Source organism: Canis aureus, chromosome 29 (genome assembly GCF_053574225.1).
Source record: "Canis aureus isolate CA01 chromosome 29, VMU_Caureus_v.1.0, whole genome shotgun sequence".
In the NCBI taxonomy this organism is placed as follows: Eukaryota; Metazoa; Chordata; class Mammalia; order Carnivora; family Canidae; genus Canis; species Canis aureus.
Window position 1 is genome coordinate 174067 of NC_135639.1, and position 16332 is coordinate 190398.

Consider the following 16332-nt stretch of genomic DNA (forward strand, 5'->3'; position numbering starts at 1 on the left):
TCCTGATTGGGCAAATCCATAGACAGAGAAAGTGAATCAGGGGTTGCCAGGAGCTGGAAGGAGGAGAAAATTGGAAGCGACTGCTAATAGGTATGGGGTTTCCTTCAAGAGAGATGAAAATGTTCTGAAATCAGCCAGTGGTGATTGTTGTATAATTCTGAGTATACTAAAAACTACTCGGTGATACACTTTTAAAGGATACATTTGGTGTATGAATTATATTCTCAATAAAGCTGTTATTCTTTTTTTTAAGATTTTATTTATTTATTCATGAGAGACACAGAGAGAGAGGCAGAGGCACAGGCAGAGGCAGAAGCAGGCTCCATGCAGGGAGCCTGACGTGGGACTCGATCCCGGGTCTCCAGGATCACACCCCGGGCTGAAGGCGGTGTTAAACCACTGAGCCACCTGGGCTACCCAAAGCTGTTATTCTTTTAAAGAACCAAATGGAAATTATAGAATTAAAAATATAATAGCTGAAGTTTTTTTAAAACTCACTAAATAGGGACACCTGGGTGGCTCAGTCTGTTAAGCATCTGCCTTCAGCTCAGGTCATGATCTCAGGGTTGGGGATTGAGTCCCACATCGGCTTCCTGCTCAGCAGGGAGTCTGCTTCTGCTTCTCCCTCTGTCCCTCCCCCTACTCTCTTTCAAATAAATAAATAAAACCTTAAAAAAACCCTCACTAAATGGACTCAAGAGTAGAATGGAAATGCCAGAGGTTAGCATCAGTCAAATTGAAGACAAATATATAGAATTTACATAATGTAAACAGCAGAGAAAAAATAGACAAAAAATTAATACTGCCTCAGAGGCCTCTGGGACAATAAGAAAAGAGCTAATATTTCCATCACTGAAGATCTGGAAAGGAAAGGAGAGAAAAGAATGTGAAGAAACAATGGCTGCAAACTTACCAAGACATAAACTTACAGATACAGGAATCTGAGTAAATTCCAAACAGGGAAAATCCAAAGAAATTCACACCAAACCATATAATAATTAAAATTCTGAAAACCAAAGATTTAAAAAAAAAAAAACTAAAAGCAGCCAAAGAAAAATGACACATTATCTATAAAGGAAAACCAATTTGAATAACAACAAATTTCTCATCTGAAATGGAGGCCAGCAGGTAACAGGAGACCAGTTTTTAAGTGCTGAAAGAGAGGAGTGTTAAGCCTGCATTCTACATCTGTGAAACCATCCTGCAGAAATTAGGGGAATAAAGACATCCTCAAATGAAGGAAAACAAGAGAACTTCTTGCTAGCAGACATACTGTTACATATGGCTAAAGAAAACCCTCCAAACAGAAAGCAAATGATAAAAACCTGGGACTTTCAGAAAGGAAAGAGGAACAGTGAAATGGTTAAAAGTAGAGGGACCATAATAGACTATCCTTCACTTTGTGAATTTCTTTGATCACATTTTATGTTATAACACTACCCGAAGTGGTGCTCAGTGCGTACAGAGGATAATTCCAGATGGTTCTGTGTTTAAGGTGGAAGGGTAAAAAAAAAAAAAACAAACTAAATATAAGTAAGGTTTCTATATTTCACTTGAAGTGGTATAATGGCAACACCAGAAGGCTTTAGTATATAAGTATATATACATACATATAATTGTTTATATATATGAAATTGTTAACTGTTATATACATAACATATATAATATAGTATTATATAGTATAATCTTGTATATGTTATATATAAGGTAACCAATAAGAAAATTATACAAAACTCAAAAACACTATAAATACATCAAAACAGAAAGCTGTTAACATAACTCAGAGGGAGAGAAGGAAAAAAAAAAACAGATACATGAGAAACAGGGGGAACAAACAGAAACCAAAATGCAAATGGCAGATATAAGCCCTAACACACTAATAATAATTTAAATGTAAATCTTCTAAATATACAAATTAGAAGACAGATGTTGACAAAGTGAATTTTTTAAAATGATCCAAATATATGCTGTTTTTTTTTTTTGTTTTTTTTTGTTTTTTTTTATGATAGTCACACAGAGAGAGAGAAAGAGGCAGAGACACAGGCAGAGGGAGAAGCAGGCTCCACGCACCGGGAGCCCGACGTGGGATTCGATCCCGGGTCTCCAGGATCGCGCCCTGGGCCAAAGGCAGGCGCCAAACCGCTGCGCCACCCAGGGATCCCTATATGCTGTTTTTTTAAAAAAGATATTTTATGTGAGCATTAATCAATAAAAGTGGGAGTGGCTATATTGCTATCAGAGAAAGATTCCAGATAAAAGAAAATTACTAGGAAGAGTGGGGAACGTTACATAATAATAAAAAGGATGAACCCACCACAAAGAACAATCCTAAATGTGTATGCACCAAACTACAGAAGTTCAAAATATATGAAGCAAAAATGGATAAAACTGAAAAAAGAAATAGACAAATCCACAATTCTGATTAGAGACTTCAAGATGCCACTCACAGCAATTGACAGAATTACTGGAGAGAAAATCCACAAGGTCTGGAAGAACTGAACACCATTAACCAACAGGATCGAATCCACATTTGCAGAACACTCACACAACAGCAGAGGAATACACATTTGTTTCACACCCACCGGACATTCACCAAAATTGACTATGTCCTAGGTCATAAAACAAACCTTAACAAACTTAAAAGAATTTAAATCATACAGAATATGTTTTCTGACCATAATAGAACCAAACAAGAATTCATTAACAGGAAGACAACAGAAAAATCTGCAAACACTTGAAAATTAAACGTACTTCAAAATAATCCATGGACCAATGATGAAGTCTCAAAGGAAATTTTAAAAACACAAAGAAGTGAATGAAAATGAAAACTACATGTCAATATTTGTGGGGTGCAGCTAAAGTAATGCTAAGAGGGAAGTTCTTAGTGCTTAATACTTACATAACAGGAAAGATCTCAAACCTATAAGCTAAACTGCCATCTCAAAAATCTAAATAAAGCCAAAGTATGCATAAAGAAAGAAATAATAAAGATAAAATCAGAAATTGATGAAGTCAAAAACAGGAAAACAATTTTTAAAAATTAATAAAACAAAAAGCTGGTTTTTTGGAAAGAAAAATAAAATTAACAAAACTCTAGCAAGAACGACAAAAGTTAAAAATGACCCAAATCAATACCTAGAATAGAAAAAGTGATATCTTGAACACCCAACAGCCACTAGAAGGATAACAGGGAGGGGCACCTGGATGGCTCCAAGGTCGAGCATCTGCCTTTGGCCCAGGGCATGATCCTGGGGTCCTGGGATCGAGTCCCACATCAGGCTCCCCAGTGGAAGCCTGCTTCTCCCTCTGTATGTCTTTCTGCCTCTCAGGTCTCTCATTAATAAATAAATAAAATCTTAAAAAAAAAATAAAGGGATAAGAGGGAAATCCTATAGACAACTTTATTTTTTTATTTTTTTTTATTGAGTTCAATTTGCCAACATATAGCATAACACCCAATGCTCATCCTGTCCGGTGCCCCCCTCACTGCCCACCACCCAGTCACCCCACCCCCTGCCCACCTCTCCTTCCACTAACCCTTGTTCTTTTCCCAGAGTTAGGAGTCTCTCATGTTCCATCACCCTCACTGGTATTTCCCACTCATTTTCCCTCCTTTCGCCTTTCATCTCTTTCACTATTTTTTATATTCCCCAAATGAATGAGAACATATAATGTTTGTCCTTCTCTGATTGACTTACTTCACTCAGCATCACACCCTCCAGTTCCATCCACGTCAAAGCAAATGGTGGGTTTTTGTCGTTTCTAATGGCTGAGGAATATTCCAGTGTATACACAGACCACAGCTTCTTTATCCATCATCTGTCGGACACTGAGGCTCCTTCCACAGTTTGGCTGTTGTGGACATTGCTGCTAGAAACATTGGGGTACAGGTGTCCCAGCATTTCACTGCATCTGTATCTTTGGGGTAAATCCCCAGCAGTGCAATTGCTGGGTCGTAGGGCAGGTCTATTTCTAACTCTTTGAGGAACCTCCACACAGTTTTCCAGAGTGGCTGCACCAGTTCACATTCCCACCAGCAGTGCAGGAGGCTCCCCTTTCCCCACATCCTCTCCAACATGTGTGGTTTCCCGTCTTGCTAATTTTCCCCATTCTCACTGGTGTGAGGTGGGATCTCAGTGTGGGTTTGATCTGTATTTCCCTGATGGCCAGTGATGCAGAGCATGTTCCCATGTGCTTGTTGGCCATGTGAGGGTCTTCTCTGGAGAAATGATTGTTCATGTCTCTTGCCCATTTCAGGATGGGATTGTTTGTTTCTCTGCTGTTGAGTTTAATAAGTTCTTTATAGATCTTGGATACCAGCCCTTCATCTGATACATCATTTGCAAATATCCTCTCCCATTCTGTGGGTTGTCTTTGAGTTCTGTTGACTGTTTCCTTTGCTGTGCAGAAGCTTCTTATCTTGATGAAGTCCCAATAGTTCATTTTTGCTTTTGTTTCTCTTGCCTTCATGGATGTATCTTGCAAGAAGTTACTGTGGCCGAGTTCAAAAAGGGTGTTGCCTGTGTTCTCCTCTAGGATTTTGATGGAATCTTGTCTCACATTTAGATCTTTCATCCATTTTGAGTTTATCTTTGTGTATGGTGCAAGAGAGTGATCTAGTTTCATTCTTCTGCATGTGGATGTCCAATTTTCCCAGCACCATTTATTGAAGAGACTGTCTTTCTTCCAGTGGATAGTCTTTCCTGCTTTGTCGAATATTAGTTGACCATAAAGTTCAGGGTTCACTTCTGGGTTCTCTATTCTGTTGCGTTGATCTATGTGTCTGTTTTTGTGCCAGGACCACACTGTCTTGATGACCACAGCTTTGTAGTACAACCTGAAATCTGGCATTGTGATGCCCCCACTCTGGTTTTCTTTTTTAATATTCCCCTGGCTATTCGGGGTCTTCTCTGATTCCACACAAATCTTAAGGTGATTTGTTCCAACTCTCTGAAGAAAGTCCACAGTATTTTGATAGGGATTGCTTTGAATGTGTAAATTGCCCTGGATAACAATGACATTTTCACAATATAAATTCTTCTAGGGGATCCCTGGGTGGCGCAGCGGTTTAGCACCTGCCTTTGGCCCAGGGCGCGATCCTGGAGACCCGGGATCGAATCCCACGTCGGGCTCCCGGTGCATGGAGCCTGCTTCTCCTTCTGCCTGTGTCTCTGCCTCTCTCTCTCACTGTGTGCCTATCACAAATAAATAATAAATAAATAAATAAATAAATAAATTCTTCTAATCCATGAGCATGGAATATTTTTCCATCTCTTTGTGTCTTCCTCAATTTCTTTTAGAAGTGTTCTGTAGTTTTTAGGGTATAGATCTTTACCTCTTTGGTTAGGTTCATTCCTAGGTATCTTATGCTTTTGGGTGCAATTGTAAATGGGATTGACTCCTTAATTTCTCTTTCTTCAGTCTCATTGTTAGTGTATAGAAATGCCACTGGCTTCTGGGCATTGATTTTGTATCCTGCCAGGGATTTTTGTATCCCTGAAAACCACAAACTACTGAAACTCAGCCTGATGAAAGAGATAACTGCAGAATTGCTGTATGAGTTCTAGCAATCTTAGGGTGGAGGCTTTTGGGTTTTCTATGTACAGTATCATGTCATCTGTGAAGAGGGAGAGTTTGACTTCTTTGCCAATTTGAATGCTTTTTATTTCTTTTTGTTGTCTGATTGCTGAGGCTAGGACTTCTAGTACTATGTTGAATAGCAGTGGTGAGAGTGGACATCCCTGTCTTGTTCCTGATCTGAGGGGAAAGGCTCCCAGTGTTTCCCCATTGAGAGTGATATTTTCTGTGGGCTTTTTGTAGATGGCTTTGAAGACGCTGAGGAATGTTCCCTCTATCCCTACACTCTGAAGAGTTTTGATCAGAAATGGATGCTGTATTTTGTATAGACAACTCTAAACTCATAAAATTGATGGCTTCAAAGAGATGGACCAATTCCCTGAAAACCACAAACTACTGAAACTCAGCCTGATGAAAGAGATAACTAAAACTAGAAAAGAAACTAAGTTTTCACAAGCAAAATGCTTCTGAATCCAGAGTTCTCACGGTTACAACTGACATTTACAGACCAACAAGGGCAGGAGGCTAAAGGACACACGCAGGGTGGATAAGAGGTGGAGATGTCAGTAAGATCTTGTGTTCAGCTTAACATGGGTACAGATGGCTGCATACGGAAATGTTACATGTGTGTATATTTCTACACAGATGTGTGCATAGATGTGCACGTACACACATGTGTTTCTTTGTTCTGCCAACTGAGAAGGCCTGGAAGCAGTAGTGCCCCAGTAGCAATGAGCACACCCAGTGCCCAGATCTTGGTGTCTAGCATCATCTTCAGTAAAAGGAACCAGGACTCCTGGGAGAAGTGGCTGATTCTAAGACTGGGGTTGGAAACATGTAAGGTGGGTCTGGAGCATCTTGTAATGTCAGAAAGTAAAGAAGTGATCAAAAACAAACCATAAGAGAAAATTGAGAACACTGATGATGAGGTATGCAAAAGGTGCATAGGGCCTGACTGAAGGAGTCCCAAAGACCAAAGCTGGAACAATTTGCACAATGATCAATCCATCAGTCAATATTGGCTTATAACCCAAAGGGTAAAATGCAGATCCATGAGTCATCCTGACATAGGAATGACTGAATAAAGGGAGAGAAGGGACACACTCCCCATGCAGAAGAATTCCAAGTGATTTGTTTACATACTCTGCTTTCAAGGAAGGAGTGCATAAACTCCCGCTCCTTAGGTGTGGGCCTAATGTCTTCCTCAAAGAGTGAAGTATAGAAAGGAGAGATAAATGGAAAAAAACTTGACAAACACAATTCAGCCACGTGATCAAGGTCAACACCAACAATCCTACACCATCTTTTTTTTTTTTTTTTTACACCATCTTGATATGTGTACCCTTGATCATATGGGATGAAAATGGTACTTCACCTCTGTGATCTGCCTCCAAAAAACCTGTAACTATGATCTAATGGGAAGATCATAGAAATTCCTGTGGGGATAAAAGGGGATCTTACAAAATCCCCGAGCATACTCTTTAAAACTGTCAAGGTCACCAAAACCAAGAAAAGGATGAGAAACCACCATGGCCAAGAGGAACCTCAGGAGACACGCCAACTTAATGTAACATGGTGCCCTATATGGGATCCTAAGACCGGGAAAGGACATTAGATAAAAACTAAGGAAATACGAATAAACTATGAACTTTTGTTTATAGTAATATGTCAATATTGGTTCATTAATTGTAGCAAATGTACCATATTAATGTAAGATGTTAAGGATAATAAAGTGTGTGTGGGGTGTCTGTACTAGCTTCTCTATTTTTGTGCAAATCTAAAACTGTTCTAAAAAATAAGGTCTAAAAATTCCCAAAAAAAAGAAATTTCTAGGCCAAGATGTTTCCACTAGAGAATTTTTACCAGATATTTAAAAAAGAATACACCAATTTCACACAATCTCTTCTAAAAATAAAAGGAGATGGAATCCTTCCTAACTCACTTTATAAGACAAGAATTATCCTGAAACTATAACCAGACAAAGAGAGCACTGCAAATGAAAACCACAGACCAATATCTCTCATGACTTCAGATGCAGGATCCTCAACAAAACTTCATCAAACATAAACCAATATATAAAAAAATTAATGCACTATAACTAAGTGGATTTATTCCAGGCATGCAAGACTGGTTCAATATTGAAAATCGATCATCCTGGGCTGCCCGGGCGGCTCAGCGGTTTAGCGCTGCCTTCAGCCCCGGGTGTGATCCTGGGGACCCGGGATCGAGTCCCACATCGGGCTCCCTGCGTGGAGCCTGCTTCTCCCTCCGCCTGTGTCTCTGCCTCTCTCTCTGTGTGTGTCTCTCATGAATAAATAAACAAATAAAACCTTAAAAAAATCGATCCTTGTCATTCATCCCATCAATAGGCAAAAGAGAACAAATCTTATGATCATATTAAATGCACAGAAAAAGCATTTGACAAAATTCACACCCCTTTCAGGATTAATAAAAAACCCTCAGAAAACTAGGAATGTACCAAAATCCTCTGCAATTAACATCATCCTTTCTGATGAAAGGCTATCCTCCCCTATGATCCTCCCCTATGATCGGGAATAGTGCGGGGAGGCCCACTCCTACCACCCGCACTCAACATAGCCCGGGAAGTTCCAGCCAGCCCAGCAAGGCAAGAGAAAGAACTAAAAGTATACATATCAGAAAGAAAGAAATAACAAATATCTCTATTTACAGATGACATAATTATTCATGCACAAAATTCCAAGAAGTCTACAAAAAGAAAAGTCCAAGAAGTAAAAAGTGGATTCAATAAGATCTTAGGACAGAAGATTAAACACAAAAATCAGATGCATTTCTACACTAACAATGAACAGATGGAGCCCTCAATAAAAAAAAAATCAATATAATTTATAATTTCTTCAAAGAAATGAACTCAACCTAACCCTCAGCTCTTACACAAAAACTGATTCAAAAATAATAATGGGGGGCCCTGGGGAGCTCAGCGATTGAGCATCTCCCTTCTGCTCAGGGCGTGATCTTGGGGGTCCAGGATGGAGTCCCACGTTGGGCTCCCTCCCCGAGAGCCTGCTTCTCCCTCTGCCTGTGTCTCTGCCTCTCTCTCTGTCTCTCATGAATAAATAAAATATTTTTTTAAATGATGGGCCTAACTATAAAACCTCTAGAAAAAAATTTGACATTCTTAATTTGACATCAAAAGCAAAATTCTACAAAAAGTTAAAGCGGACCTTGTAAAAATTTAAAATCGTGGCTTTGCGAGAGTATCGTGAAAATACTTATACACTAGGAGAAAATATTTCCAAATCACATATTCGACGCAAGACTTGCATTCAAGTATTTTTTTTTAAACTCTAAAGACTCAACATGAAAAAATATTCAATTAGAAAACAGGAACGTGTAGTCATTTCACCAAAGAGCACATACAGACGGGTCATATGAGGACATGAGAAGATGCTCCGCTTCGTTAGCCGTTAAGTACGTGCAAACTGAAAACAAAACAAGTATCACCACGGAACCACCAGAACAGCTCTTTTAAAAATTAGTGGTCAGGGGGATCCCTGGGTGGCTCAGCGGTTTGGCGCCTGCCTTCGGCCCAGGGCGCGATCCTGGAGTCCCGGAACCGAGTCCCACGTCAGGCTCCCGGCATGGAGCCTGCTGCTCCCTCCTCCTGTGTCTCTACCTCTCTCTCTATCACAAATAAATTAAAAAAAAAAAAGAAACTTTAAAAAAATAAAAATAAAAATTAGTGGTCACCTCGGGTGCCGGCAAGAAGTCAAGAAACTAAGTCACTCCTGCGTGGCCGGTGGCAGGACACACGGCCTTTCCCTCCGACCTGCCAAGCAGACTTGCCACCTGACGCGGCCACTGCAGTGTCAGGCATCGACCCCAGAGCCGCGAAACATGGCATAGCTGTTGGCCCCCAAGTTGGGTGAACCCCAAGGAAAGTCGGCTGGACGTAAAGGCACCTCAAAAGGGCCCGTGCTGCATGGGCCCACGTGTACGATGTTTCTGAGTTAAGAGCAGAGAGCCTGGGGTAGGGGTGTGGGCCAGAGGGGGGACTGCAGGGCGGCACCAGGGAGACCTGAGATCCCCACGGTGCTCACCTGAGGGTGCACGCATGATGACACCGAGAGTCACGCGGACACACGAGTGAGGACGTGCACAACCGGTGGGATCTGAACGGCGCTGCGGGCCACGGTCTGGAACCGCCGTAAACCACCCCGTGCCCCCCAAGGGCATCCCTGGACGAGCCGGTGGCCACCCCCGAGCTGGCGCAGGCAGGGGCACAGGGTCCAGGCAGGAGCTCGGGCAGCTCGCCGAGGGCTCCCCGCGTGCCCGCGCCGTCCTCACCGCGCCGCACGCACACGTTTCTAGGACATGCACACGAACCTGTGGTGGCGGAAAGCAGGTCAGTGGCCGCGGAGAGGGGGACGTGGGAGGGGCAGGAAGGAGGAGGCCTCGGGGGCTCGGAAACGCACATCCTGCTCACCCCGTAAGGGTGTCGGGGTGCATGCAGGGGCCGAAGCCCCCCGGGCCGTACACCCCCAGCATGTGTCATTCACTGTCGTCATTTGTACCTCAATAATGCTGCGCGGTTTTTAAGATCTTATTTATTTATTCGCGAGACACACAGAGAGAGGCAGAGACCCAGGCAGAGGGAGAGGCAGGCTCCACGCAGGGACCTCAGCAAAGTCTAAGGAAGGAAGAAAAATACGCCGAGTTCATGGGTCAGCAGCCTCGGTCTTGCAAAGACATAACATTTCCCCAAATTAACCACTGAAGAGGGGAGCCCTGACCTAACAAAGCGACTCTAAAATTCACGGGGACCCGCCTGGGCGGCGGCGGTCAGCAGGTCGGGCCTGTGCAGGTCTCAGCGCCACCAGCCGCGGGGACAGAAGAGCTTGGCCAGGAGGGGACTCCACTCCCCGCAGGCCTGGCACAGGCGGCAGGAGCCTGCAGGGGTCGTGGGGTGAGTGCGCCCCGGGCTGCCACGGGAGGGGGGGCGGGGGGAGGGTGCAGGTGCGGCCCCGGGGCTGGACCTTCCTCGCCTCCATCTCGGGGACAGGAGGCTGCGGCCAGTGTCCCTGCTTAGCCAGGAAAGGAGGAAAGGGGTGGAGCCCCAGCGGCAGGGAGGGGGGGCAGCAGGGGAGCCCCCAGGCCCGCGGCTAGAGGTGAGGCCTGTGCGGGGGGAGCAGGAGGGCGAGCCCCTGAGGCTCTGCCCCTCGGCTCTGGTCCGAGAGGAAGCCTGCCTGGGGGAGGCTGGGGACAGCCAGGGGACCCTGCAGGGACGGGGTGGATGCTGACTCTGGGGGGCGGGGCGGGGCAGGTGCTGGGCACCCCTGAGGTGGGCCGGGGGTCGCGGGTGACCCGAGGATTGGGCAGGAAAGACCCAGATCTTCGCATCCTGCAGTCAGGGCAGAGGCCCCACCCTGGATGTGAGGCTCCCCTGAAGAAAATCTCCAACCCCCCGCGGCAATCAGCAACCCAGCAGGAGCCCAGCAGCCCTGGGCAGGAGGCCATAGCCTGGGGGGGACACGGTCCATGGGGGGGGGACAGGGCCTTCGGGAGCCGCCGGCGGGGGGCCGTGGTGCCAGGCTCCTGAAGGTGGGGGAGGGGTGAGGCCCAGCCTCGCGGCCCACGGAGCCCACATGCCCCCCGCAGTGAGGCCCGGGGAGGGGGGGCCGGACTCACGTCCATGCCCCGACAGCCCCTGTCCCTAAATCTACATCCAGAAGCAGCCCCTGACCACCCTGCCCCCCAAGCCTGCCGATTGCACCCGGGGCCCGCGCCCCTTCCCCGGCCGCCCCTGGCCCTCTCTCCCTGGATGCTGTCCCTACTCCAAGTCTACCTGGTTCCGGCACCTGCTGGCCCGAGCACCCGCCACCCCAGCCTGTTCCCTGCAGCCCCCCAGGACCCTGACCGCTGGGGGCAGGACCCAGAGGCCAGAGCCCAGCTCAGCTGAGTGTGAACGAGTCACCACGACGGCCGCAGAATGACCCTGGGGCCCAGGAACACGGGCGACCTGTGCCCACCCGGGCGCCCCGGACATCCGGGTCCAGGGGGCCAGGACCTCGCGTCTGGGAGGCTGGTGGGCTGTGCCCAGGGCCACAGGGCTCCTTCCCTGACGGCACAGGGACCGACAGCACAAGTGGGCAGACAGTGGACCCCACGAGGCAGGGGAGCCCGTCACCCCATGTGGGGTCCTGGACACCTTCCTCTCACCTCCCGGGCCTCTTCACGGCCGGCGAAGGGGCTTCTCTGTCCACCTCGTGTGGCCCCGCGGGGACCCGCTGGACATAGGGAGGTGGGTGGCCACGGGCAGGACCAGGGCCTCAGCCCAGGCCTGAGGGATGCAGCGTGAAGCCCACTCGGGAGAGCAGGGTCTAGCCCGCAGTGCTGCTCGGGGGTGGGGGTGCACATTGCTCCCGGGGCCCCTCTGTGACCCCAAGCAGCTGCGGCAGGGTAGGGGTGCCGCCTGTACCCACGTCCCCCCACCGGGTCACAGCTGCCGTGTGCCCACGAGGACGGCGGAGAGGGACATGTTTCCACGCTGGCCGAGGCGGCGGGTCCCTGGGGCGGTGCGTCCCCGAGCAGGGGCCCGAGGGGCTCCCCGGGCAGAGCTGCGGGTGCCGTGGGACAGCCCCTGGGACGGCGGTGGGGGCAGGAGCTCACTCCCCGGCCACCGCACAGCTACTGCCCTGCCTCCCCTCCCGCCTGAGCTCTGCCCACGGAGGAGCTGCCGGCACGGAGGTGAGCTCGCCGCACGGCTGCCCCTAAGAACCCACGGGCGGCCGGGCAGGGTGTGGGCTCCGGGGCTGACCCGGGCCCCCCGAGCAGGCGGGGCCCCTCGTGTTTCCCCCAAGCCGGACGCCTGCTCCTGGGCAAGGTGGGCAGGGAGGAGGCAGCGGTGGCCTTCGGCATCCCTGGCGGGACCTTAGCACACAGGATCCTCTGGTTTTCTATTTTCCAAGCTCTGTCCTGGCCCTGGGGGGCCCCGGTCATGCGGCCGCTGGGGCTAGGGGCATTCAGGGGGCCGCCGCCGAGGGCAGGACGCGGCCCTCGGAGCCCACGGTCACCCCCGTCGGCGCTGAGGGCCAGGAACTGAACCACGTCCGCTAAGTCCCCGCCCTGGTGGCCCCGGGTTCTGCGGAGAGGCCAGGGAGCAGCGGCGGAGCCCTCCGCAGGTGAGGGCCCAGGGCTGGGGCTTGAGAGCCGGGGGGGGCAGGGGGGGGCTGCGTCTGCACAGGTGGGAGCCGACGGGTGCTTGCGCCCGCGTCCGCCTGGGCCCGTGTGAGCCCCTGGTGGGGGGTGTCCTGCGTGCACCACGTGGGACGAGGGCCGCAGGCTTGTCTGGGACCTGCTGCTGCACGTGTCCGTCCCGCGAGGGGCCGGGTTCTGTGGTTTGGGGGCTCAGCTCCGCGTCAGGAGCTGATAGTGCAGGCGTCTCTGCGACACAGCGTGCAGCTCCTGAGGCTTGACAGGGGGTTGGCAACTGTCCCGGGGCCGGCAGAGAGTGCAGGGTGCCTGCGTGTGTGTGTGTGTGTGTGTGTGTGTGTGTGTGTGTGCGCGCTGGGGGCACGCGGACATGCAGGTGCCTGGAGTCCACGTGGGAACTCGCATCGGGGCCGGTGGGTCAGGGTCCATGGCTGCTGAGCACCACCAGGGCCGGCGGCGTGGGCAGGATCCGCATGCGGGGCAGGGGACGTGACTCTGCACCCGGCAAAGCTCGGGACACAGGTGTGGGAGCGTCACCGTGGAGCCGGGGCCGTCCCATCTGTCTGCTCGTGTCCGTGGGGCGCGGGCTCCCGAGGAAATCCCGTCCCCCCAGCCACCCAGCGCGGTCACACTCCGCCCGGAGACAACCTTGGACCAGGTGGAGCTTGGTTCCGTGTCCCGTGGCTCACAGGGGCACATTGGAGCGGACAGTCCCGCGGTCACCCCCACAGGTGCTGTTACCGGGTCCCTGCTTCAGGGCGCTGACCCCAGCGAGGTCCGACCGGGCCCCCTCCGGCCGCACGGCCAGCAGCACCCACCGGGCTGCACAGCCCCTCGAGTGGGTTGGCAACGTCGCCGCGGGGTGGCCAAGGGGCGTGAGGCACTGAGAGGGCGGGCGTCCCGTCGTCCCATCACAGGCAGCGGAGGGGGGGGTCCATCTGCAGCCGCCTCCTCCCCCCCCCGGGCTCTGGGCTCCACGGCCCCGTGAAATCTTCGCAGGGTGAAAACCGCGTGTTCCTGCGTGAGGCGGGCCCTGGGCGGCGTGCAGGGCTGAGGCCGGGGAGTCCCGAGTCTCCCAAGGAGGCAGGAGGCCGACAAGGGACAGGAGCGGGCCCAGGGCCGGGGCAGCCACCCTGCCGGGGTCTGGGCTCAGGGGCCTCCAGAAAGGGTGGGGGGGGCAGCTGGGCCCGGGCACCTCCTGCACCAGGGCAGGCGGCCCCCCCACACCGCTTGGCCGAGCTCAGCCCCCGAGGCCCGTGGGGCGGGATGCAGAAGAGCCCGAGCAGCCGGCTGGGGGTTCCTCCTGCGAGCCCCCGCCCGTGCCCTCCACGTCCACACGGGTCTGCTCAGGCCGTGAGGCTCGGGGTGCAGGTAAGGAGCTGTGACCCCAACCCCGGGACGGACTTCGCTGCCTTTACAACGGGTTTAGGAGACGTGCACACAGCCGCGGCCTGCGGGGGCCCCGGGACGGGGCTCAGCCACATTGTGGGGAGCCCCAGGGGGGACCCAGGGCCGTGCGCAAGGCGGGGTGACAGGAGCCAACTTCTGTTTGGGGGAGCGGCCCTGTGGGCCCTCTGACCACAGTCCTCGTGGCGGCGCTGCAGGGGCTGGGGTCACCGAGGCCCCCTGCACCCTGTGGCTGCCTCAGCGCACAACCAGATGGCAGCTGCGTGTGGGGTGGGGTGGAGGCTGGACCCCCAGGGCCCGTGGAGGGGCCTCAGCCCTAGGACCTGGCTGGGGTGACCAGGGTGGGCCTCCTGTGTCCCTGCACCTCCCGGACCCCGAATCCTCCCAGGGAGCAGGTGCCCCGTGGGTGGCCGTGACCCGCGTGGCCCCTGCCCTCCTGGGGCCATGCACGTCAGCAGGTCACCAGCAGGCGGTCACCTCGAGGACAAGACCAGGAGCCCCGCTCAGGGCGCAGCCCTTCCCCGTCCCCCCAGGCCGCTCCCTCACCCCCAGACCCACGAGACGCCAACCCAACCTGGGAGACGGTGGCCACAGCCTCCCTGACCCTGTGCAGCCCGGGCTGGGCATGTGAGGCGTCCTCGTGTGCCCCGCAAGGCCCCCTCCCCTCCACGTCCCCACCTCCCACCCGGCACCCGGGGAACGAGAGGACGCAGGCGCTCCCGGGGGCCAGGCTGGGGGAGGCGGACGGGGACGGGGCAGCGGCTCCCACACCCCGGCCGGCACCCCAGCCGCTGCCTCCGCCCCCAGGTGCCGCCATGTGCGCCCCGGACAACGGCTCCGAGGTGACGGAGTTCATCCTGGTGGGCTTCCCGGGCCCGGCGGGCTTCCACGCGGGCCTGCTGGCGCTCTTCTCGCTGGCCTACGCGCTCACGGTCACGGAGAACGCGCTCATCGTGGCGGTGATCCGCGTCAGCCCCGCGCTGCACAAGCCCATGTACGTCTTCCTGGGCCACCTGTCCTTCCTGGAGCTGTGGTACGTGTCGGTCACGGAGCCCAAGATGCTGCTGGGCCTGGCGGCGCCGCGCTTCCGGCGCATCTCGTTCGCGGGCTGCATGGCGCAGCTGTACTTCTTCCTGGCGCTGGCCTGCACCGAGTGCGCGCTCCTGGGCGTCATGGCCTACGACCGCTACGTGGCCATCTGCCGCCCGCTGCGCTACCCGGTCGTCATGAGCGGCCGCCTCTGCCGCCTGCTGGCCGCCGGCTCGTGGCTCTCGGGCTTCAGCGTGTCGCTGGGGAAGGTCTTCTTCATCTCGCGCCTGGGCTACTGCGGCCCCAACGTCATGAACCACTTCTTCTGCGACGTGTCCCCGCTGCTGAACCTGGCGTGCTCCGACATGTCGCGGGCCGAGCTCGTGGACTTCCTCCTGGCGCTGCTGGTGCTGCTGGGCCCGCTGCTGCTCACCGTGCTGTCCTACGGCGCCATCGTGAGCGCCGTGCTGCGCGCCCGCTCTGCCGCCGGCCGCCGCAAGGCCTTCTCCACCTGCGCCGCGCACCTGGCCGTGGTGCTCGTCTTCTACTCGGCCTCGCTCTTCATCTACGCCCGGCCCCGCGCCATCTACTCCTTCGACTTCAACAAGCTGGTGTCCGTGGTCTACACGGTGCTCACGCCGCTGCTCAACCCCATCATCTACTGCCTGCGGAACCGGGAGGTGAAGGATGCGCTGCGCAAGGCGGCCGGGAGGGCGGCCTGGGCCCTGGGTGCCCGGTCTTAGGGGCCTCCCCGGCCCCCGCCCCTGGGCCGCGCCGGACCCAGCTTCCGTCCTGAGTGGCCCCGAGGTGAGGGCCCGAGGCGCCGTCCCTGGCGCACACCTGAGCGGGACGTGCCCGGGACAGCACGCAGGGTGACCACTCCGACCCGGCTCACGGCCCCCGGTGCCTGGAGCGGCACCCCGTGTGGAGCCCCCGCCCCCTGCCCTCCGGGGCACCACACAGGGTCTCATCCTGGGCCACTTCGCTGCCGCCGCCTCCAGGGGGCCCACACCCCCGTGGCTGCAGGAGGGAACACCCGCTCCCCGACCCCTGGTGGGCGCAGGGTGGCCAGGACGCAGGCCTGGCCCCACCTCCTTGCTGAGGCCCCAGGCAGCGCCAACCCCCGCC

At 53.0% G+C, this 16332-nt stretch overlaps 1 protein-coding gene across 1 annotated transcript; it reads left to right on the forward strand.

Moving 5' to 3' along the window:
- The first annotated feature begins 14990 nt into the window (after positions 1-14990).
- LOC144300740 (olfactory receptor 226-like) lies at positions 14991-15947 on the forward strand. Its single transcript, XM_077877005.1, has one exon. The coding sequence runs from the start codon at positions 14991-14993 to the stop codon at positions 15945-15947; it is 957 nt and encodes a 318-aa protein (XP_077733131.1).
- Positions 15948-16332: the final 385 nt, after the last annotated feature.

Bases quoted from the DNA above. Each gene is read 5' to 3' on its own strand.
- LOC144300740 (XM_077877005.1), top strand. From the start codon at position 14,991: ATGTGCGCCCCGGACAACGGCTCCGAGGTGACGGAGTTCATCCTGGTG.